This window comes from Limanda limanda, chromosome 15 (genome assembly GCF_963576545.1).
Source record: "Limanda limanda chromosome 15, fLimLim1.1, whole genome shotgun sequence".
NCBI classification, from domain to species: Eukaryota; Metazoa; Chordata; class Actinopteri; order Pleuronectiformes; family Pleuronectidae; genus Limanda; species Limanda limanda.
Window position 1 is genome coordinate 1,521,345 of NC_083650.1, and position 26,035 is coordinate 1,547,379.

General features: G+C 39.1%; 1 protein-coding gene across 1 annotated transcript in view; it reads right to left on the reverse strand.

Moving 5' to 3' along the window:
• ltbp1 (latent transforming growth factor beta binding protein 1) overlaps nt 1-26,035 on the reverse strand; it is a 118,446-nt gene that overhangs the window by 79,717 nt on the left and 12,694 nt on the right. Inside the window, exons 3-4 of the mRNA XM_061086924.1 lie at nt 22,049-22,409; nt 8,050-8,201 (exon numbers count right to left, since the gene is read on the reverse strand). Coding sequence (XP_060942907.1) covers nt 8,050-8,201; nt 22,049-22,409 — 513 coding nt within the window. The remainder of the gene's footprint in view (nt 1-8,049; nt 8,202-22,048; nt 22,410-26,035) is intronic.

Here is a 26,035-nt window from a genome sequence, read left to right on the forward strand (position 1 = left end):
TTTCTGTTTATGTAGTCTCATACGCTTTAAGTGCTAATTCTATTTACACAACTTGCTGATATTGTTTGGCCGTTTTACAATGAATTAACAATGTCTGAATTGCTTTGACATGACACAATTAGATTTACAAAGTTACTGCAGTGTCCATAGGATTAAAGAGTGGAAAGGCAAAAATGAAACCACTGCCCTATAATGCTGTTTAAAGATTTAAATCAAAGTTCATGTTGTTCTGCTGTAACATTGAAACCAGTAAAAGCAGATCTCCAGTTTGGCGAGGGGAACGTGTGTTTATAACAGTGTTAATGATGACGTTTACAGAATGGTTGTATTTGAGGGGTATGAGGAATGTTGGTGCACCAACAGTTTCCATTCAGGACTTATAAGTCTAATAACATGTAGCACAAATCTATATTGTAATCTGTTTCAAAAAGGAGATCATCATTAATATTGAAACAATGCAGCTTTTATTAATGAAGTCAATGCCTTATTAATCAATCTATCAAATTTTATTTGTATAGCCCATATTCACAAATCACAATTTGTCTCAAAGGGCTTTAACATGGTGTGACATCCTCTGCCCTCAACCCTCAACAAGAGTAAGGAAAAACTACTAAAAAAACTTTTAACAGAGTCAAAAGAACGTAGAAGTATTATATGTCTTCTAATATTTGATGTGATATCACTATGTTCTGCTGTCTTTATCACGTATAGTGAAAGAGAGATGAAACAGACACTTTATTGGGAGAACCTTCACACCTATCCATTCATTAAATTTCAGCCAGTCAATCAAACATGTGGCTGCAGTGCAATGTGTAAAATCGTGCAGATACATTTCAGGCGGCTTCAACCCTCAGAACGGAGAAAAAAACCATTACATGATTATTGGTATGATAAACTCCTGAGCTTCTGAGATTTTCAGAACAGTCTCAATGAACAACAGAGAGAAACAAATAACATCCAATGAGCAGCAGTTATTTAGATGGAAACAACTTGATGATGAGAGAGGTAAAAGGGGAATGGTCAGACTACAGTAACTCTTTACAACTGTTGTGAACAGAGAAGCATCAGAATGAATAATACCTTTTATCATCTACCAGAGCAGAGATCACATCAGGTTCCACTACTGCCAAGAACAGGAATGATGGTAAGATGAGAGTTTAGTATAACAGCCAAAGTAGAGGTCTTCACGGATAGACCTGTGCTGGTTTGGATCAATTATATATTCAGTCGTGCCTGAGTCGGGTCATGTTTAATTAGCATGTGTGTAGACAGACTTGTAATTTTAAAAGGGTCCACAGTCCTAGCTATCTTTATAATACTGCAACAAAACTGCAAGACAGGAATAACAGAAAAACTGGCTGTATTATTTGAACTTTCTTGGGGGATGGACGATTTGCATCACAGGCAGGCACATTAATTACTCTTTGCAGCCTCTTGTTGTTTATATAGTTTACAACTCTCTTTCTTTTCATGCGTCTGCGGCGGAATAATTGTTTTCGGAGTTGTCAGTACGTCCGTACGTCCCATTCCCATGAACTTGATATTGAATGCCTTGAAGTATCTTGTTGAATGTATGACACCTAGAACTGAGATTGTTTGATAATAAAGGGAGGAACTACCTAGTGTTTAAAAAGGATATTTAGGGTTTCCCAATGCTGTTTCCAATTTGGATCAAGATCAACACCCAAACTAATTTTTAAACTTTTCTCACTTTCAAAATATAAGGTATATAAGTATTCTGAAGGTGTCACTGTCATATTTTCAAAGTTTTAGTATTTGAACCACCAGTCAAAAACAAGTATAAGCCTGCATTTTTTTTGAGTGAAAGGATCTATGTCACTTAAGCAGTTAGTATGTCAGAGTTAAACATTCAAAGAATATTGTGGGCTAGAATTAAGTTACATATTCATGTTGAACTTAAGACCCCCTTTACACAGGCAGGTCAGACAGCTATCTGATCTCATTAAAGCAAAGTGTGCATTCATCCAAGACGTTTTCAAGAGGGATTGTCTGAAACACCTCTGAAATTTGAGATTCCATTCTAGCCAGATGTTCAAAAGGTGTAAATGCAGCTGTCTCTCTGAGAAACAGACACTAGACGAAAAGCAGTATTATTGTCACAGTGAACCTCTACGGACAGGCCTAATCCCCTGCTGTAACCAACTGTTTCCATGATGTTACCTCGGCGTTCGCCAGTGAAGACAAGGTGGGTCTATCGGCGTTTGCGGACCTTAAGGGGGATTTGGAGAACAAAGGAGAGAGCCGCGGGGGGGCTCGCGCCGCCGCGCGGACCGATCGCGACGTGTGATCTAATTAGCATATGAACCGGAGTCCAGCCGCTGGCTAGAACCTCTCTCTACTCACCATTGGAGGAAACCACAGACCCTTGAAACTAATGTCACTCGTGATTGGCTGGTAGAAGTGTTGCTATTGGTCACCTTATGGGTCATTGCAGTGCACACGTGGGGTCACAGCATTCCGCACGTGGGGTAAGCCCCTCCCACACAATATTTATAATAAAAATGTATATATTAATATTTATTATTATTTATAAGTAAGCCTTTACCAAAAGCACTGCAGTTAATTAAAACTAAACATTCATGTGATGCTTGATGCTATAGGTGAACATATTGTACAGGGAACAAATGTGAACAAGGTATATGTGGAGTGAAAGCTTTATTTACATACAGCAAAAATATTGTACAAAATCTCAGGTGAGGCTTGAAATGTTTCTCTGCAGCCTCTGGGTCATGACTTCTTTGTGGGACTCTTCTCCAGTGTGTAGACGTCTGTGGTGTGTAGCTGTGAGATCCAGTGTAGCTTCCAGTCTTATATGAAGTGTGGGACACAGGTCGGTGCACTCCTGGCTGTGGAAGGATGGATCCATGTCATCTGTCCCGCTTCAATCAGCTGTAAACACATTCAGTAAAATTAGCACAGTTCAATGACAACATACACCTTTACATGTAACTGGAAAATTATTTAATGAATATAACCTTACCCTCTTTCTTCTCCGACAACTCCTCAATGCTGATGTAAGGTCTGGTCGGATCATACTGGCTCATAGTGTGTCTTTGTACGTCATGGACAGGCAGCTGGAAAACAACACATGTAACATGACTTTATTATTAATAAACGGAAATAGCCGCGCTGCATCACCGTTGGAAGCTCCACAGCAAAAAAACACCAAAACAATTCATAAACAGTTACTTACATTCAATGGCTTAATTTTCTGCACTTTAAATCCGGACTTTCAGCGTCTCAGCCTAACGCCTCTTTGTTTGTTTGTGTGTGTGGGGGGGGGGCTGAGGCTGTGAAAACATACAGAAAAAAGTCACGTTGATGAAAAAACTTAACGAGAACAAACTGTTACATCTAAGTAATTCATACATATTTACACATGCACTAGATCTGCTCCAGCACTCGATGCTGTATTCGTATTTTAGCAACTTTCTCGCTATCCCAAAGAGTGGCGGACATGCTTTCAGATGTACCAGTTAGCTTAGTGGTTAGCATGGCGTCTCTAGCTCACCGTAACTCAGGGACTGTGCTTCCGTCTTCTCCGCCTCGACTCGTCCACACCGGGCCCGCGGCTCTGCCTCCACACGCACTCATCTTCTCCTCCAGGGAACAGCGTCGTGTCGACTTCAGCAAGTTATTTACCCCGAAGACAGAGTCACTCGTACGGGACAAGCTAAACACGACCCGCTTCCTGTCTGCGGGACACTCGACGCTGCTGCACGGCGTTTACGAGGCTCTGATTGGACGAGTCCATCAGCTGATGACGCGAGCGGGTGACGTGAGCAGCGGTTACTTCATGGGATAAGTATTTGACTGAGGCCAGGTTTATTTTTTGTGGTGTTTAGTAAATTTACACACATGATTCACTCATGCTGTTCTGTGTTTGTAACCTTATAGTTGAATGCACTTATTGTAAGTCGCTTTGGATAAAAGTGTTGACTGTTTTAATGGAATACTGAGAAAGTTTAATAACAACAATTAGACAATTGAAGTTCAAATTATGAAGGAATTTAAGCTCTATATTGTGTCTCCTTTATATTTAAAATAATAATCAAACTGAGTGGAGATGTATGTTGTATCCAAACAGCCGGCTGCTGTGTTTTGTCACTGTGCAGTCCATGGGGGATTAAATATTACACTGAAAAAATAAATCATTAAATCAATGAATGTTTCATAGCAATTTTGAAAGTAGTGGTGAAAAGGTACCATTTATAATTCATGGAACAGCTTAGTTTGCCATTGACATGTGAATTTGATGCCAGTATTTTGGGAGGACAGATATTTTTATGGAAAGCCAGTAGAAGTTTGGAGCTTACAGGACACAGATGATCATACCCAGCATCATTTATTTGCTGGTAGAGGTGTGGTTTACACTTCCTCTGTGCATTTAACCAGCACAATTGAAAAAGTGACTGTAATCATGCCACTCTATACAGTTGTTGAGATTTAGGATTGTTTTGGATGACAATAAAAATTTGAAATAAAGTGCATTGTTTCATTTCTTTTGACTGCATTGACCTTTGTTCGTGGTATACAATATAATTCATTATAGCACACTTACTTACTTAAGAACAATTTAAAATTTCAGGTTTAATATTTATTTTAAGCCTGGTTTACTCAGCCAGATAGTTTGTTGGTGCCTCTTACACATTGGTGTTATCTGCTCTCAGGGAAACTGATTTGCATTTGTGAAGCTCAGAGCATTGTCATTTGCATATGAAAGCGTCCTCTAGGAGTTGGAGCAGGGGGGGTCAAATCTCAACAGCTCACAGGCTTGACAACTGCAGGAACCCTGAGCGTTTCCTTTGCTGCCTGCAGATACGTGTGAAAGTCTTTAACCGAAGGATGTGCCAACACTTCTCTGCGACACAGATTGACACAAACGCTTCTTTTCATGCAGTGAGATACAATCTTTATTCCGCAAAAGTGTAACTATGTCTGCCTGTGGAAATATATACTCATTGTCAGATTGTCTTACTACATGCATTGTCAGAGTTCTATGGCTACGCTAAAGTTACACTAAAATGACACTGAAATTAGCTGTTGTTCTCTGTCTCATTTAATCAACACGGTCTCTATATACATCAAATACAAGACACACTGAGCTGCTGGAGTGTTTGTATGGTCCCTGATCAACCACTGAATAATCTGTGTGAGAGAAGGAGGGGCAATGAAGATTATGAAAAAAATTCTTCTCTCTTATTGTTCTGTAACATGATGCCTTTAAGTATTTGTGCTAGATATATACAGTTCGTTAATGCACGCTAAACTGTAAATGTATTTAAAGTGACGCTTACTTAGCACGAAGCCCAACAAAATAAAGATATGGGGTGTAAATGTATGTGCTTTAAATCTCATCTCGACACGAGACACTGGACATTAGATATGTAAATGTGAATGAATCTGATACATAATTCTGATGTTTTTTTATTTAATGTATACGCATGTTTACTTTGATGTTGACTTTTCTTTCACTTAAAAATTTAACCTGGAAAAACCCCTGTCAACTTTCCAAGGCAAGCAATTGAATCAATTGACCAGATCCTGTTCATGTCGAAACTATACATTTGTAGTTACACTTGGTAGATATTTGATACAATGTAGACAACCAGTACAGGTCTGGACAGTAATTTACAGAAAACACTTGCGATTCAAATCAAAATGTTGGTCAGACAAATTGTAATTAGATATTTTTGTCACAGTATGGTGAATTCTGTGGTCACACTCTGGTGAGATGGCACTGTACACTTTGACCATGTACAGTGCTTCAAATAAGGCAAGTCTTTTAAGACAAGCGTCTTTTAAGACAAGCGTTGCTATATATTTATTTGGAAGCCATATATAAAACCAGTAATTTCTCTCTGTTTTCCCTAGAAATGTACTGAATGTGAATGATTTGGAAATTTTGGTGGTTGCCCTCTCCCCGCTGTGTATGCATCTGTGTCCCATTTCCCTCTCTAACTTTGATGTCTCACCATTTCATTGGCATTTACATACTGTTGGCTGAAATTAAACTGAGCCAAAGCGGTTATTTTGACGTGTGGCCAGGTCTGGGTCTTCTCGAGCACTGCAAAGCACTAACATGGTTCTGTCTACTGACCTCCCCATTAATAACCCTCAGTTGGTCTGTCTGGCTGTGGACAGAGCTATAACCACTCAAACTACAGTCTACAGATTCTTTGAAAAATATTGACTTATTCATAGATGCATACAGGAGTCTGACGCTCGATTTTGGCCTTGAATTTATGACATTCCGCAATAACAAACCACAAGCTTGTGAAATATGACTGTTGTTGATCTGTAAGAGTTGCCAAAGTTGGTCCAATTTTTTTTTACTTTTCTCTTTAAATGGTTTGTGCAGCTCACATATGAAAAGTGTCTCATAAAAATGTGAGTGCATGAGAACAATGGGATCTGCCCTAATAACCTATGGTTATGTTCATGCCGACAGACGCACACACTGCTTATGGTTTTTCAGCAGAAGCTAACTTGGAGTCCAACATGATGGTTCTGTGTCTCTTTGCACTTTCCTCCATTGTGACACCCAATTCTAGGGCTACCTGGACCAACAACCAAACTCACTCCCACTGCAGAACATCTTAAAATATTTTTTGTGTCTGCTTCAGTTCATCTTTGGAGTATGTATGTTAATAAATATACTCCAAGTGGCAGTGTGTAGAATTGAGTGACATCTAATGGTGAAGGTGCATGTTGCAGCTGAATACCTCTCACGTCATCCTCCCCTTCCGAACATGAAAGAGAACCTGTGGTAACCTACAGTTTTCATGAATACTCATAAGTGTGTTTAGTTTGTCCAGTCTGGGCTACAACAAGAAACATGGCGGCCTCCATAGAGAGACAATTCCTCTTATCTATTGGTGTTGGTGAGATATTAGGTCATTTGAACATTTATTGAAATGAAACCATGTGAGGAGTTTAGAAGGGAAAATCACGACTTGGTGGAGCTAGAGTCTGCATTGTTTTCAACAGCAGGCAATGCTTAAGTCGTTATACCATTACTGCTTGAGCTGCAATTTGAACAAATCCTGTTATTACCCAACTGCAAACTCCATAGTCTTCCCATTTTGTCAGTGTCCGAGCAGATGTGATGAGTTGTGTGTACGTGTGTGTGGTGTGAGCATTTGTGGACAAACTCAAGTTGAAGGTTTTCCTGCAATTTCAATGATTGCTTCCCAAGAATATACAACTGTTTACCAGGGATTCCCAAGATTTCTCACTTGGCCAGTTCTCTTAGCTTGACGCTTGCCGTGCTGAACAGCACTCTGCGCTACTGCTCTGACTCTGGTTGAGGCACTTACTGAACTATTTCAAAATATATTTGCAGATGTTGCTTTTCTAAAAACGTACTTGATATGGACTAGAAATGTAAACTGATGTTTTGTCATGAAAATTTATTAGATAAAACATTAAGGTTAAAATCAAACAAGCACAACTGGACTTATCCATGAGTCTTCTTCATTTCTGACTGATTGCTGGACATCGGTATTCAACCTTATTAAGGCCAGACATGCAAACAGGCTCATCAGTACCCCAGACTGTGGCCAACTACTAAAAGGAAGGAGATGAAAGCAGAGCCCTGAACTCTTTCAGAGGAACAGAACTGAGCCACTGATTTAAATATGTGGACAACACATTAGTTAAAATTGAAACCGAGCAAGTTCAATTTTATGCAGAACACATTTACTCAATGGACACCAAAATCATATTCACACAAAAGGGTGTCAGCGACAACGGCATTTTGGACTCTGCTGTACACAATTAATGAGACAGGAATTCAAATCATGTCTCCTTTAGTATTGTTTATGTTCTGCAGTAAGGCAACTCACGTAAAAGTAAGAAAAGTTGTATTTGACAATGACACAAGCATTTGTGGCTATCATGGAATATGTATCTCATGCTTGAAAAATAGTTTGAGAGAACCACAGGAAATTGCATACTAATGGGAGAAAACACATTTGAAAATAACTTTCCAAACCCTTTATGTAGAATTTTCCAACTGTTACTCACCGGGGTAGGGGTTGTGTCCGACTCTTAGGGGGATTGGCCTCTCTGGTTGGGGCTGAACATGTGTCTGTCTGTGTGTAGTGTGTGTGTGGTAGTATTTGGGCTTCATAACATACTGCTGGCTCTGAACTGGGTGCATGGGCATGGACCGGATGCTGTAGGGAAAGAGTGCAAACAATTAAAATAAATACAGAGTTCTGAAAATGAAATGGCAAACAATGCATGCATACATAGACAGCACAGTCACTTTAACAAAACAATAATGGACAATACAATGGACTCTTGGCTTTTATTTGAGTAGGTTAATATCAATATAGAAAGGACGAGTATGAGAGACATATCCCTTTTAGTGCACAGTGTCAAACTGCAGGGGTTTAACAGTCTAACAGTCTCTTGGGCAGCAGTGTGTGTTTTCTATGTTAATTCATTCACAAAACTCAAATGTGCCTTAGGGTTGACTAAGAGTTAAGAGCTGCCATTTAAGGTAGAGTTCTCTGTTAGTATGAGGACTGAAGAGTACATATGTGAGTGAAGACGACAATGAGGCTAAAAAAAGCAAAGCTCCATTAGAGCTATCAAAGGAAGCTGGTTTGCCAAAACATCACCTGGGCGCTTTCTAAAAAAATCAAGTGAGCCTAGTAAACTAGAAAATGTTGTAGAACAAAGCTCTGTCTGTGGAGTGATACAAAAAAAATCAACCTCTGTTAAAATAATGTAAAGGAAAAAGGTATGGAGAAATAGTAAGAGCGTGGTACCCAAAGCAACAACCTCATCTATCAAATATGGTGCTATTAGGTTAGGTTTGGAGATGTATGGCTACGAACTGACGCACCAGCATTTATTGCTGATGACACTACTGACTGAAGCAACAGGATGGATGCAAAGGTCTGCGGGAGCTTTCTATATATAGTCAAAGCACTAAGCTTTTTAGGGTGAAGAGGTGGAACATCATCGACTGAGTCAGTCACTTGATCTCAGTCCAGTTGAACAATGTTCCATTTGGCGTAGAGCATACTAAAGGCACAGACCGCAAAATAACAAGAGCTAAAGGAGGCTGCAGTGAAGCTGTGGGAGGGAATCACCCAGGAATATACAAAGAGTCGGTTTGTCAAAGTCTTCACAGTAGCGATAACAGAGTTTTTTATTCTTTTAAACACCTAAAATGTGTGCATCTTGTGATAGAAGGGCTGTATCTCCCACAGTTTCCAGCAGCCTGTTGCACCGGTTCATATGAATGTAAACTTAGTTAAAATAAGCCTGAAAGTTAGCTCTATAACATGGTATCAATTCTTGAAGCACAGAGCACGAAGAATAAACAAGTGACATTGTCCAAATACTCATGGTCTGGATTGTAAAAATATTTAAATATTTCCAGTTTTCCTATTAAACACCAAACTTGGGGATATGTGAATTTTGAGTATATTTTAATGCCTCTGCTATCAGCACTTCATTTGTAGGAAGACCAATAGAACAATCCGCCAAAGACGTTACGTATTCTATCAATCTGTAGTTTAAACGTCAGAGCAGTTGTTTTTACCCTGACTAGTGATGAGTGACTACAGCCAGAAGTTAATAAGAGTTTCAACACATAGAAAGCAGTGAAGCAGCATCTTCTGCCTTTTTGTTGAAGTATGTGATCTTTAGCCAGAACTTTTCTGATAATACTAAATATGCTTCAGACTTTAGAAAAAGACAGTTAGTGATTAGTGTAGAAATTCCCATTTTCCACACAATGATTCCTGGAAATAACATCACTTCCTCAAGTGTTCCCAAATTCTTCAAGTTCTTCAAGACCAGCGTCATTATCCTCCACTTCCTCTCACCACTCCTTTCCTCTCTTATCAGACTGGGCCCTCGACCAGACTACTGGGCTTAAAACCTCCCCAACGATATAAGGTATGTTACATAGTCATTTCGGAGAATGTGTCCTCTAAGTACAGAGCAAAGTAGAGGACAGACATTTATCACCTTGACAGCACTAACAAATGTAGTATTATGGCAAAAACAAACAGAAAACCAGAGGCAGTAGTAACCCCTGCCCACGTGTGATTTATGTTTTAGGGTAGCCTCCACTATTGAGTGGTAAATGAGAGAACAAGGGAGTGATTTCAGACATAGCCTATGCCTGGTTTATACATTTAGCAGTAACATTTTCAAAGGTATTTTCTTGATCTTACATATGTTTGCTGTCTGTCTGGAAGGATAAATGTTTGCCCAAGTGAAATAAAACCTAGCGCAGCAGACTTAACATTGGTCCAGTGAAAAAGAAGAGCAGAGTGTAGCACAAAATCTGTGGACAGGTCGGATTCAAATGTTGAAATCAACTTGTTATCATTTGTTAGTTCATGAATGTAACTGCTAATTGTATAAACCAAACTAAGCAGACATTTTTATGTCAGCAAGCAAAAAAATTGTTGACTTTTATACTGAGGGTTGCGTAGTGAACATGACGAGAGTGAATCATACCGCACAATTCAGTGGATTGCTGAGCTACCACAAAAATCAGATACTATTTTAGAGACACTTATGTTACTCACTGGGGCATTAATGAGCAAGTGGTCAAGTAGGTAATGTAGGTGACCTATAAACATGATATGGGCTTATCATAACTGCAAGCAGATTTGGAATTGAATGAGATCTGGGCTGAGCTTGATATTGAAATTGAAAAGTCTGCTCTTAACTTCTTTACTTTCCAGAAAGTGTATGATAAATCTTTCTTTCTCTGCTCCATTTGAGAGATGGCATGGAACAGAGAGTGAAGCCGTTGCTGCTTTAAACCCAGGATCTAGTAGGCTGAGGGTTTGTGTTGACCCTTTTTGAGACAAGCCAGCATGCTGACCTGGTGCTGCTCATTTTAAGGATATCAGTAAGCAAAGGTTATTTTATCTTTGCAGATGCAAAATCTCTGCTATTACTCCTGGTCAGCAGGCAATGAGTCATGTTGACTCTAAACTTAAGCACCAAATGTGGCCTGAGCAGATCCTGACATGCTACAAAGCGAAGTAAAAATATGGTATTATGGACAGCTAAACACTGACCCTCTAGTTCCACTTGGTCCTATGAGAAAACTTGTGATTTTTGAATATGGGCTATTTCAATAAATAGTGTCAACTTTGACACTTGTTTTGATTTTGATTAGAATTGTATTTTGGTTTTGGTCTTTTGATTATTTTCACCAAATAATAAACTGAAACTTTGGTTTCATGTTTGATTTTAATGTTTTTGAGGCTACAACCTTCACCATGTTTGTTGGAGACCCTACTTGTTGAAAATATGAGCCCAGAATTCATCTGTACAGCAGCAAATATGATCTATAGTCATGTTTTATTGTTAGGGAAACTCTAGCAACTGTAGTTACTATGACAGGGGCAAAGGAGGATGTCCGCTTATATAGTATTAAATTAATAAAAGTTAAACTAAGTAAAATTTGTGTGGCTGTATTTCAGATGGACGTGCAGCAAATATATGAGCAATAGAAGAGAGTGGGACTTGGTGGTGATTTGGTGGTGGTATGCACTTTAAACTATAATAATACATGTCTAGCTATAAATTGTGCTTTTTTTTGTCTTGACCTCTCTTTTAATCTTTGTTGCCATTTACACATAGTCATACAGTGCATCTAGGTTCAACATTTTCTCTAACACTTATCACTCATACACTGCTGACACTAGAGGCAGGGGCAATTTGGAGTACAGTAACTTGCCCAAGGACACTTTGGCATGCGGAACGTGAAGACTGGGATGGAAGCACCAACCCTCTGGTAAGTGGAAGACTCGCTCTCTCTCCTGAAATTTGTTTCCAAGTTTTTTGTTTCGTTAACAGACAAATAACAAATGTAGATGTCATTTCGAAACTGTTCAGATAGAGCTTCACTCTCTCTGTTTTCTCTAGTAATGTTACAGATTCCTAGGCTAGAATTACCATCGCTAACTGAGTTTCTTCAATTCTATTCAACTTTATTAACCTGAAACAGGGTAATTCAAAATAATATGCATGCTCACACAAGCAAAAACACACTTTGCCTGACATATTTGGACATGCTGTTTTGTTTTTAAAACACACCCAGATTGAGTCATGATCTTCTTAATCATAATGCAGACTTAGCACTAAAAATGTAAAGTTAAATCTTATTACATGAAAAAGAAGCTTAGGTCATCTACACAATGACGACCAACAGTTGAACTTTTTTTTGACATAAAGCCAGATGTGACTGCTTGTGTACTACTTTAGCATAGCAAAAATAGTAAGTCTATTTGAGCCCCCAGATCCTGGCATGGGCTTGTGGTAAAAATAAAGGTCAGCATGATTATGTTGAATACTATGTGTGCTCATCCATGTTTGTTCAGCTGTTAGTGATCTGAACCTCCAAGCATCCTCTTTATCCTCAAATTAAAAGTAATGGTGTGGATCCCTATATACTGCTTAGAAATATACTTTTTCACGTCCTTTAACTTCTCAATTAAGTCAAGTAAACGAAATAATTACGCATTTATTTCAAAATTTCCCAACAATTTATCAATTGTGATGATTGAGGTTCTAAAAAAAGTAGAATAAATTAAACAAAACATATTCATATTGAAGATTAAACACTGATTGCTAGATTACATGGCCTTCCTCAGGTTCCCATGTAGGATACAACGAGAGTGCAGGGCCACAGAGAGACGATAATAAACCCAGAGGAAGAGCCATTTGTCAAATGGACATATTTTCATCCTATACATGACAGATCCCATGCTACACAATAAATAGACACAAAGTGATACCCTTGTTAATAGCTCTGCTATGACCCTGTTCTTTCTGAAACGGCTCTTTTGTTTGGGTTATGTAGCCAGGTATAGGATATATGAATCTCCTTCATTAGATCCAATTATGTGTTGACAGGTGTTACAGCGTGTATGAAATGTTCACCTTTACTTTATAGTCGAAAAAACGTTTTGGGGGAAACTCTCTGACAGTCTCATGAGAATTATTAATGAATGTGTGCTCATGTGTTCAATAAGTGGGTAATTGTATGTGTTAACATGCTTCTGCATGTGCAAGTACAGTATGTACACACTGGCGTCTGAAGTTAAGTGGATGTGAGAGGTGGCAGTATCTTTATTCAGACAGACATATAGATTGTGTATTTTTAATAAGCATTGTCATTGAGATCACAGCTGATTGCTCACTTATCCAAACCTCAACCCAAAAGTAAGCTTCAGTTAACCATGTTAGTAGTCATTCATTTTAATGTGTTTTTGCTATATGGTGACAACAAAACATTTTTCAGCTTTTCATCTCATAGGACTAGAACATATTTTTTCCAGACTTTGTCACATTTTTGTGCAGTTGCAGTGTGTGGAAATGTTTTCATGTATGGCTTTCTGCTTTGTTTTAAACAGTGTGTCCTCCGAGAAAACCGCAAGGTTGGGTATCGTTTACCCAACGGCCGTTCGATCCCCAGTCTGAACCATCTGCATGCCGAAGTGTCCTTGGGCAAGATGCTGAACCCTCAATAGCCCCCCATAGAATAACAAAGTGCTGCAAGTAGATGCACTGTATGAATGAGTGTGTGTGTGAATGGGTGAATGTGAAACTGTACTGTAAAGCGCTTTGAGTGGTCTTCATCAGACTAGAAAAGCGCTATATAAATACAAATCCATTTACCAGATCCATTTCATCGATTCCAATTCCGATTCTGGTTCTTATCGATTCCCCATTTTGATTCCAAAATGGTAAAAAAAGAGGTCAAATGTTCATAAAACAAAAATACCTTTATTGGACTGGACTGATGCACAGTAGCTGTGCTTCATGTTACACCGGGACAGCAGTGGTAACGCCTTGTGGTAGACAGGCAACATTACAAAAGAAAACCCAAACATCTCATTTCAGATCCTCATCAGACATGCTCAATGTGTTTAACCCACCTGGACTATAGTGGATCCCATCCTGATGCTGGAACGTGATCTTGCTGGCTGCTGACCAGAGACTATGCTTGCAGCAGGACTGCTTCACATATAGTATTGAAAAAATGTTTACCCTCATCGATGCTGCTAAAAACTTTAATCCTGATGATGTTTTCTTACACTTGACATCTATTGCACTTCTGTCCGTCCTGGGAGAGGGATCCCTCACATGTGGCTCTCTCTGAGGTTTCTACATATTTTTACCTGTTAAAAAGGTTTTTAGTAGTTTTTCTTTACTCTTGTTGAGGGTTAAGGACAGAGGATGTCACACCATGTTAAAGCCCTATGAGACGAATTGTGATTTGTGAATGTGGGCTATACAAATAAAACTTGATTGATTGATTGATTGACCTGTGTACATGAGTAGTAACTGTAATAGAGGCAATGTTGAAACTTTTTGCCTTGAAAATACTGGTGTTTAAATTACCAAACAACACATAGTCATATTTGTGGATAATTAGAAGAAGAAAATGTGTTATTGTTCCTGTAAACTAATGTCACGTCAATAATTGTCAACCTCAAGATCTGTGATGAATATAAATCTCTCATATATATATATATAACAACACAGCGGAAATCAGTAGCAGTTGAACCATTTGTGGATAATAACGTTTAGAGCTCCTTGTTATTGGTCTTATAGGAAACCTACTGACATAATCCATACAAGTCATCTTAGTCAGCTTTCCCTTGAATGCCAGCGAGAACGGGGTGTTGCTAACATCGCAGCTCGACTGGAGGTGCTAGCGAGTTGCTACTAGCGCTAGCTGTTGACAACACCCTCGGGCTTGTAAACCACAGGACATTAAACACTGTACAGACTTCAGATCGACGCCATGCTGCTTTAAATGTTTGGTGAGCTTCCCACTTCCAAAGAAATGGACAGGCTGTTGCGTAGTGCATGACATAGTCACGTAGGCAGGTCCTGGCAGATACCTTTGCAGTTAAGGAACCGATAAGCAGAGCCGAAATTCTATTTTTCTTCGAGTACCCGGTACTCAGATTCGGTTCTAATTTGGAACCGAGTTTCAGTTACCAACCCTACTTGCTGCACTGAAGTCTTTTTCCTGCTCTACCGAACTTCCCACACCAAAAATATTAGTAGTAAATAACTACATACAACTCTAAAAGAAAAGAATAGTCTGTTTTACATTTCTGTTTATGTGCATCAAACAAGCTAGACTGGCCATTTCCCCCATATAAATCATGGTAGACCACACACTTAGCTGAGCCAATAGCTTTTCACTCAGATTAAATGTTTAGACCCACTATGGACAGTTTAAAATAATAGACGGTATATTGATGCAACAGAGATATCATCTTTTCTCTTCCAGCCATCTTTTTTATTGTCAAGACATAAATTATCCACAGTGCAACTTAACTACTGAGAGTTTGGTTGGATATTCAGCTGTAGTCTTGGATAGCCTTTGGAGAAAACCTCTGTCATTAGGATCAGATCACACTTCACAAAGCTCCCTCTGGAGACACAAAAGGTTTCATACAACATTTTCTAATATGCAGTCGTACTCTCCAGCACCTCTAAACAGACTGATGACTGGTGATGAATAAAACGGAGGCATATCTCTGTAGCTCAGGATTGATACTGATCTTTGTAACAAAAAAAGCGCCAAAATAGAGCTAATACACGTTTGAGCAATTTGAACTCTTTCTTTAAAAGGGTTTGGTATTCATACTAACAGCTTAGAGCATTGTTAACTTCCAGCAGAAAGTACTTCATATTTTAAAACCTGCCCGGAGTTGGGACACACCTCTGGTGTTCATCTTTGAACACAGCTGCACATCTGAAAGCCACAGTATGCAGCCAATGATATACAGGTAGCAGCTGGCCTACTTCTGAAACTCTATATTGATGGTTCATACCAAAAATCATTTTGTATGTATGCACACAAAATATTATGGCATTAGATTAACATCTAGAACTACAGCCGCTTGATCCTAAATCTGGCAAAGAGACTTAAGCTTGAACGAGAGCTGTGAGACAGAGAGTGACAGCAAGAGAGAAGATATAAACATAAGATCTCACTCCAGTCTCAACAAAATATCTGGCATGACTGTGTGCGCTGGCAGTGACTGCACCTTTAAATGAAACAAGTCAGATGGCTTTGGAGAGTGTCCAAGGATGGTTACAAGAGCCTGCTAGTCTTAAATATCAGACAAGAGATTTTACTCATTTCTACATAAACACATTGGTCAGTTAGGGTTGAGGGAGGGAGAGCTATATATATGTGTGTGTGAGGGCGGTTGAATCTGTTCAGTCTCTGTCTTAACTGCTCTGGCCGCAATCACAATCCACAACCGACCTCTACGTTCTAGTTGTCCAAGTCTTCTTCCCCACGAGAGCTGACATACTCTGGTCTACAGAACCCACTGAACCTCACCAGAGCACTCTCACGTATAAGCAACATTGCAACTGAGGGCAGACAGACTTTAACAAGGGAAAAGAAAGACACTTTATGTCAAAGCTCTGTTTCCCAGTAACTGGCTGTCTGACTGCTTGAATAAAGGGATCAGAGAAACATGGCTCTCATTGAAACCATGACACAGTTTGGAAAGGATCTGTCATTGTTTGATGTACTCTATGTGATCATTAGTAGTAGTAGTATTACTACAAAGGTGAACACATATTTGAGAGTTCAGTAGAGCAAAAAACAAAAGCAGTATTGCACTGGTCACAAAGGGCTAAATGTTTCCAAAGAAGAAAAGTCTGTTCTGTCCCCTCCTGTAGACCGCCTCTGTGTTGCGCTCACAGTCCAGTCAAATGTCAAGGTGGAGAGTCATACGTTTGCAGAGGAATTTTGTGAGATTTTTTGCTTTAGGAAGTACAATGCAATAGACAGATGCTACAATATCACTGGTTATATACATGTAATTTAAACTGGATTTGCCAAGCTTACCATAAGAGTCAATAACCACCTCATCTCCAATGGATGCCCCTGCCTCTTTAGTCTGTCCCCAGCTCACTGCTCTGATTGCTGGACGTCATCCAGCTCCACTCACGGCTAAGTTTTCTTTGGCTCAATCCTGCAAACTGTCATTCCTTCTTGCCCCCAGCATTCGCCTGCCAGAACCCTCATTTCCCCAATAAATCTTCACTTTATCACTGTGTTCTGCATTTAGGTTCACACATCCAAATATGACAGATTCTGGGCTTACATCACAAGTACTTCCTCTTTGTTGCATCTATTTGCAAAGTATACTAATTTGATTAGGTTAACCACTGCAGGTGGTTCGGTGAGTTGTATGTTTTTCTAGTAAATTTGTGACTTTATAATCTCAGAGAATATCCAATTTTTCGCCATTAATTCACTAATCTGATGTTGGAAATTTCTTCCGATTTCATCGGCTTTCCCAGGTCACGGTCCTAATATACCATTCCTGAAAACCTTGATATTCAAAATAGAGCATACGCATTCACTTTACATCCATTATCACAATAATAACAATTCAGATACTCAAAATTTGATGTTCAAATTAACAAACAGCTGGCACAAAGGTTTGCCTATACATTATGTGAAATGTAAATTAAAAGTGTACTGAGGAATTTTTGTCACTTACAGACAATAAAACAATCTATCTATCTAAGCTTTCATTCCCTGATCTTGGGTAGCATACTTGGCATATTACATTAAGTGCAGCTCAAAGAGTTATAGCCATTCATTGCATTATACAGTTGTTTTTCTGAGATCATCAACACTGCAGAACACCGACACTTAGAAGAGGGGTTCTCCAGGGTCAGATACTGAATCTTGTGCAGAGAGAATGGACATTCTCCTCCTGTAACTATATATCAAACCTAAGGTGTCCATTTTGATTCTTGATGAAAATTGCATTAAATTACTCTATTTTTCCCCATGTGTCACACCTTCAAGGGTTCAGGTGTAGCATTAGACCCTTGGAGCTGAACCACAGTGACAGCCATTACAATAACATTACATTGTCGGCTGGGATTTATGGGCTGGACTGCGATGATGTGTAAAGGAGTCTTCATCACTTCCTATAGCTTTATAAGCACACACAAACCAAATGGGAATATCAGTGCCACTGATATCTCAATGCAATTGGTCATCCTACTGCTGACACAGACAACGTTTTCCCTGGACATTTGTCTTTCCCCTTTTGTGTGCACCTTTTCTTCTTCAAGTACTGGCCAAGGATTTCACGATTCATCACTTGTCAAGTCAGAAAAACAATTGGGTATGGTATGGAAAAAGACCCACAGTGTAACTGTTATGTTACAGGTTTCACTTGAGCTTGTGGTTTAGTCACTATTTTCCCATAGGTTGGTGGCCCCAAAAATCATATCCTGTTTTGGGGTCCCCAAATTATTACCCCTTGTCCATGCAGAATCAAGCACAAATGGCTTGACTGCCTGCAGTTCATTGTGAAAAGAAATCTTATATCAGAAACCCATATACCATGGCAACAATAGAGATCAACATATCGGCTCCACTGGCAGAGGCACAGAATAAACTTGGAAGTCGGCAGTTCGATCCCCAGTCTGACCCATCTGCATGCCGAAGTGACCTTGGGCAAGATGCTGAACCCTGAATTGCCCCACATAGAATAACAATGCGCTGCGGAATGCACTGTATGAATGTGTGTATTAATGGGTGAATGTTAAACTGCACTGCAAATCACTTTGAGTGGTCATCAAGACTAGAAAAGCGCTATATAAATACAAAACCATTTACCATTTAACATTATCACTCAGGCCCCTCCAGCTGCTGGAGGAATGGTGAACACTACCACTGGTTTTTGACCTGCAATTTGGCATTTACAGATTTACACAGAATTACTGACTCAGGTTGAAACGATTACCGGTTTAACGGTCTACCATGGTAAAATTCACGATTGTTATATGTACCATTTAATCTTTAATGACCATAAAGATTTGGTTGATACTCTCAAGCTGATTTTTTTCCCGACTCTGACATTTGAGGTAGACGTCTGCACTATACCTAACAAAGTTTCAACCTTCAATAAATGGTTAAATATTTTCATACCCTACTCAAAAATACTATAGTTTGTCTGTCAGTAATTGTTGAACATTTACAGCACATTTTAACAATACCGCGATAATACTGATAATCGTGATACTTTTGGTCAGTATAATTGTGATTCCAACTTTCACACCATTTCATCTACAACTTCTACTCAGCATCTATACACATCTGCACAAAAATTCTAAGAAAATATTTTTGTTTAGATTTTACCCAATTCTATGGAGTATGGATCGATGGGCAAATATTAAATTACAACATACTCAAGCGCCAAAAGTGAAGAGGTCTGAACAAATTGTTAGCGACAAAAATTCAACTTCACTATCTCTTAGGCACTTACTCAACACTATATTCTGTTGAGAGTGCCCCTACCTTTGGATTAATTTCCTATTTATTTATCCTATCAGATAACAAAACTGCTTTGTTGCTGGGATCAATTGGAGAATCGATCCTTGTGAGAGATAAATCCCTTCTCCAAATTGAGAGCAGGTTTCGAGGACACAGATCTGAAAGCAATTACTTTTGCCTGGGCAGCACATTAAAAAAAACATCTTGACATTTACAGAATACATATAAAACACAGAATATGTATACATTAACATAATAGCCTTCATTACTATCACAAATCTTGTCTGATGTGTCCCAACATTAACTACACAGCAATTTTTACTGTGTCTGATATTCTAAAGCTGTCTGCTATATTTGTCTGCTGTAATGCCGTGCAAAATTAAGCAATTGTTAACCCCAGCAACAGTTAGGTTTCAATTCCACTTATAAAACTGTCAGGAGAAACTAATCTAGCCATTAATACACTGGTGTGTGGTGATAATTCAAGTGTATTGGCAAGGTTAACATCTAGAAAACCGCCTTCACAGGAGGAGATTGAAATTCCATCAGAAAACTATGGATAGGTGTGAAGCAAAAATATAATGGGGACAACTGATTCTTAAAATAACCCATGCCCTCTCAACAAAGGCAATTGCCAAAAAGTGGGAGGCAACAATGTTATACATACTGTATAGGTATGTAGCTGAAAGGGTCAATTATTTTCACATTGAGCTGGTTAAGCACACACATCTGGATTCTCTTGTTGATATGAACCTGAAGTGGGCAGACAATAGGAGTGCTGCAGGTGCAACCTATGTTCTTATCCTCAGGACATGTAAGTCCTTTGAGGCAGTGTTTTCCAAATCAGTACATGGCCCTTTAACATTTGTTAATAGGCTTCAGGGAAACTATATGATGCAGAAAAATGATAATAAGAATAAATAACTTCATAAGCAAGTATTGACTATTTGTGTAGTAATACCCTTGGACGGAATGGTTTGTTAGTCTTACAGCTCTCCTTGTCTTTTCCTGTCAAGACCACAACACAAGACTCATGCTTCTAAACTAGGTCATTGCTATTAAGAATACCAGCTCTCTCTTTTCCCAAATCTGCATGCCTAGAATTCATTGGATTCATTTTATGGAAGATAACATGGGACTAGGGAATACTTTACCATTGAAATAAGGTCAGTCATCAGCAGTGACAGAATTAATCTAAATGACAGCTGCAAACATGCTGAACAGCAAGAAGACTATCTGAGGGAGCTTCTCATTCATCTTACTCCATGCTTTCCTAAATAAGCTCACCATTCATCTCAGACAGGATATCACTCACAAGAAAATATTGGAATGAAAATGGTTTGCAATGAAAAGGAAACAAGGTCAGATCATCAGAACATCATGCTCAGTGGCAGCGTTATGCTTTCGTATCCTGCAGTAACAGTTTTAGAGTTAATACAAAAAATAGGATTAAGAATCGGATTCAGAGGGCTGGTATTATACTTGGCACTGCTACTTATTTGCTAGAAATACTCTTAAGTGAAGAACCAAAAGAAAGGTTCAGTTCTTTAACATGATGCTACATTCTGTTAAACAAGCCCAGATGCTTCAAAGAAACATGCAGAGCCTTTTGTGCTGGCTGCATTTATACATTGATAGCTCCATATTGTTCTACATATATTAATGATTTGGTGAGAATGTTTTTGTTGGGAAGGCTGATAGCTGGTATTTTTATAAATGGATTGCCTTTATAGTGACTTGTATTGTATTAGCTGACTATGGTGCTTGGTATTTAATAATGGTGTATTAGTGATGGGCCTCGTTTATGAAACATTGATACACACAAATGCAATCCTAACTTAAAACTCACATTCATAATTTTTTTCATTTAAAAAATGTTATTAAAACTTAACTACTATTAAACTGATCCACAGATTTTTATTATAATTGATAGTAAGCTGATCTGGTATGTTTATGGTTAACAGTTGGATCAGTTAGTCTCAAAACAACCTGGTTAGGCTGAGGGAAAGTGATGGACAAAGGTTAGGAACCTTTGCCAGTTAAGATCTCAGTTAAAAACATCTCTAAAGGTTAACGAAAGATTGTGGAAAGAAACCAGAGCCTGAAGAAAAAAACTAAATCTAATATCAGATGATGCTAAGGCGCAAAATTAAATAAAACTTAAACATAATGTAAATAGATTGTGTTCTAGATATTTGATTTGCCTGATATCTTCATTTCCACTGAGTTCAGCAACCTTTGGGCCATGTGTCAGGTACAGTTGAAACCACTTTGTGTAAAACCCTTGGTTGGACTTTCATATAACTTAATGAGTTTTGGTTTGTGTTATTGGATCGCTGTGTCATAGTCTTTGCTGATCTATTAGCATAGTCTTATTATATTTTACAACTACAAAAAACTTTCTAAATAAAACATACAACTTTAACTTGGAAGAAAAAACAACTAACACAAGGCCTCAGTCTGCTCTGCAGTGCTGTGCCCCTGGGCAAGTCGCTGAACCCCCCAGTTGTTCCAATGGAGTTGCTCAAGAATTATCAATGGGAGAATGAATAAGTAGATAATGGATGACTTGAATGGTTCTAAAGGTTTCTCCCAGAGTCATTTAGGGAAATTTTATGAATTTTAACTGGAAGACCGTTGGGGGTGATTTTTTGAACAAACAAAAGAATTGAATCAAAACAAAGTACTTACTGCTGTTGGATGTGTTGTTGCACATACTGTGGTCGCAGAAGCTGAGGGTAGGGCTTGACAGTTAGTTTCATCTGAGCCATGTTGCTAGCTGGTGGGGGGGCAGAAGCGTACCCACTGGGAGGCACTTGCTGAGGTATGGGCCGCTGGGGTATTACACTGTGTCCATTAGTGTGACCAGTAGTGTGTCCATTTGTGTGACCAGGGTTGTGCCCATTGGTAGGTTCATTCCTAGGCGGCGCTGGAAAAGGGTGTGTGGACACCGTCTTCTGTTCACATGCCTTCCCTTTTGAGCCAGGCTTACAGACACAGAGCTGAGGCCTGAGGCACATTCCTCCATTCTGGCACGTAGGGAAGCAGTTGGCTATAACACAAAACCCAGACATAGAAAGAGAAGAAGAAAAGAGAAAGAGAAAAGAGATGGATGATTAAAATATGTGTGATATAGTTATATAATGACATATATGGAAGCATATGGATAAGCAGGACTTGGATTATCACAATTGCAAATGCACACTGATACACATACCTAATTAATTTACTCATTGCATGGTATTCCCAACTACAACATATGTAGAGGGCTCTCATTATATAGTTAATGAAACATTTAAACCACACAGTAAATATTCAAGAACCCTGTCTCTTGATTGTCTACATTCTCAGCATTATTTATGACATATGTTGCCCATTTATAGTAATGGTAAATGGTCTGTATTTGTATAGTGCTTTTTTAGTCTTGATGACCACTCAAAGGTATGTGCCAAAGCTAATGCAATGCGAATAAATTAAGACCAGACCACAGTTTTTCTTTAAACACCATTTACCCAGTCTAATAAATAATCTGCCCACATTATTGGGCATTCATTTTAATGTAAACGGCATGACATAAGAAAGTCTCAAATGGCTGACTAAATATGTCAGCATTTGCCTTGCAAGGTCCAAAACAATTTGAATAACATGACATGCAGATATTTTTTTTATAAATTTGGTGAGAAATGTAACCACCATTAATGTATTTTAACACAGCACTAGTCATATCATTGAGTTTATATTTCAAAAACGAATCTAAATGTGCTGAGTCATTTATAATTGACCAATTAACAAGTCCAGTGAACCAATAATTATTTAGTAGATGTAAGTATAAAATAGGTTTGTGTGTGTGTGTGTATCTGCCCAGGATAGCAGCAAAAAGCCTGTAATTACACAAAGCCCTACTGTCCCCAGGCAGCTGATGATAGGGGCTTCCATTCATCAACTACAAAGGCTCCCTTGCAGACAGCAAACAGCAGTTTACATACTCAATTCTAACACACACATGTACATGCATGTAAGGATATGTTGGTTAAACCAAACAAAGGAAGGTGATGGAAGATAACATACAACCACATCTGGACTTTGCTCTGACTGCATCCATTCCTCAGCCCAAATACACACTGATCTTAACTATTATCTAACTTCTTGCACACACACGCACGCACGCACACACAGTGTTCATGTGCATGTGTGTGTAGCTAGCATGAGAAATGACTGAGGGTGTGTCACCTCTCCATTTTGCTTATTAGTCTAATTAGTGGCTTTGACATTTGTAAAAAATAATTACTGAGGGAAAAACTAAGTCACTTAGACATCTTCTGTTAAACTCAGCCCATCTGAGTCTGTTCACAACATATTGTACAATATCTTTTAGTGAGTGATTTGAGTGAGTGAGTGAGTGAGTGAGTGAGTGAGTGAGTGAGTGAGTGAGTGAGTGAGTGAGTGAGTGGCGTGTGCAGTTCCTATTATGTCATCAGGAAGTGCAACAAATTTTTGTTGGCCACTGTAACTCTCTCAGCTCCGGTGTCAGGTGTTTGCCCAGCTCTGCCTCCTTGTTGGGAACTGCACGACCATCACTGAAATGTGCACAACCAAAGTGGACACTACAGGGGTATGGCAAGTTAAGACTGGCTGATGATACTGTCAGCAGCCCAGCAGGGGAGACAATCCACGATGTGGTAGGATTTCACTACTTAACTATTACCAAGTCCCCAAGTAGATGTCTATATGGTACAAAAGGAATTAACACTTGAATCTTTAACTTAGCATGGCACGCCCATACATGCTCCAGAAGGATTTTACCTAGTCTGGTTTCAGCCACAACCCAAAAAAAGTTCAGTTACAATAGTAAACTTATGACATCAACACGGTCGCTACAGTAGCTACTACAATAGCTGTCAGGTGTGTATGTTAACTAATGCATTCCCACTCTGATATCCATAAATCTGCATTTTACACTGCTTCAAAAAGCATTCTTAAGAATTCTTGAAGTACCCTGTTGTAACATGACTGTCTCGTTAAGGGCTGCAAACCATAACGTACACGTATGTGACTGAGACAGTTTACAATTTTCAAAATTTTTGGCTTGTGTGAGCCAGTTTTTATTCTATATATATTATTGCTGGCAACTCATTTCCATTTGCCGAAGAACCATGAACCTAAAATATAAATTATGCAAAAAAAACTTCTTAAATACATATGAGGTGTGAGTGTTAAGGTTAACACACTTTAACAGTATGGAATTTCCTCAGTCCAGAAACTAGTATTGACTTTCTTCTTTCATCATTTATTATCAGTTGAGTTACTACCCTCCTATATACTGAAGAGTAATTACCTCAAAGGTGACATCATTGTGGTATTCCCCCCCTGGAGCTAAGTTACTTGCACATTTTGAAACAACCCCATGGCTAATTTTCCACTTTGGTCATAGCTTTTTTGCTTTTTCCCCCAACAAGTGTAAATAGTTTTCATCTCCCCCTGCCCCACCCCCAAACCTCTCTGGTCTGGAACAGAGGCTGCCATCTGTTCTGCGAATAGTTTTCACTCTCCCTCTCTCAGACTGAGGTCAGCTACATAAGAGCTCTGTTCTGTGACGAGGGTGACAGACTAAGTGATTGTAATTTACTTGTTAGCTGGGGAGAGTAAAGAGATCAGTCATGCTGATGCCCTTGCCCTTTTGATCAAACTCTGCTGAGTCTGGCACTCAGCCCCCACCCCACACCCAAAACTAGGTCTGCTAGTGGTCTGCAAGAGTTAAAAATAATTTTGGGTGTGTGAGTGTTCATGTGGTGGGGAGGTATAATGATTTTCTTTGTGTCACTGTATTAATGCCTCAAAATTCCAAAATAAAGAGAAGAAAATGCTCCGTCTGTATGGGTAACTGCAAAAGTGTGTTTAACCTTGCATGTGGCTGGGACAGATGTTCACTGAATACAGATGCAGGTTGCGATGGGAAGATATGACATTGCTATATGAGGGATTGAATTCCATATTATCTGAGTCACTGCTGGGCCTCAGAGCTCAGATTGGCTCTGATAAGATTGTTGAGAATCTATTGGCTTCACTAATCCCGTGGGCGAGAGTTACACTTATCTCTTCACTGGCTAGGACTGACGCCAAACAAACCCTGTCATATTAAATTGCCTATTTATTCAAAGTAATGCACTACATATACTTTGACTTTACTGCAGTGATGTATATATCACAAGGTAAACAACCACTTACACATACAAAAAACAATGCTTATCTACCCAGGATGATACAACATATTAGTGATCATTCTTTGCCTTCAGCGCATGGCCGATTTAGCTCCTGTTTTCCTCCTCACACCCCACCTATAGGCCTCTGTGAAATCTCCACGTTCCCTAAAAGAAAACACCTTTATATCTCTGCCCATCAGTTTTTTCCGTGATAACACTGCACTCACTCACGCTGTCCCCTAAAAGTGGATGAGTTGATGAATCAGTTACAAAAACCCTGAGTCTTCTTACATTTTATGAGTGAGTCAACAGGCCAAAAGATCAGTGTGTGAGCAACACTGTGACAGGCTGTAAAAAAGTCTTAAAAATGCCTGAAAACCAATTGCGGTGTCCAACTCACAGCAGAGTCAACAGCCCTGCAGGAGAGGAACTCCATGGGGCAGTGGGATTTCATGACTGAGCTATGACCAAGAAACCA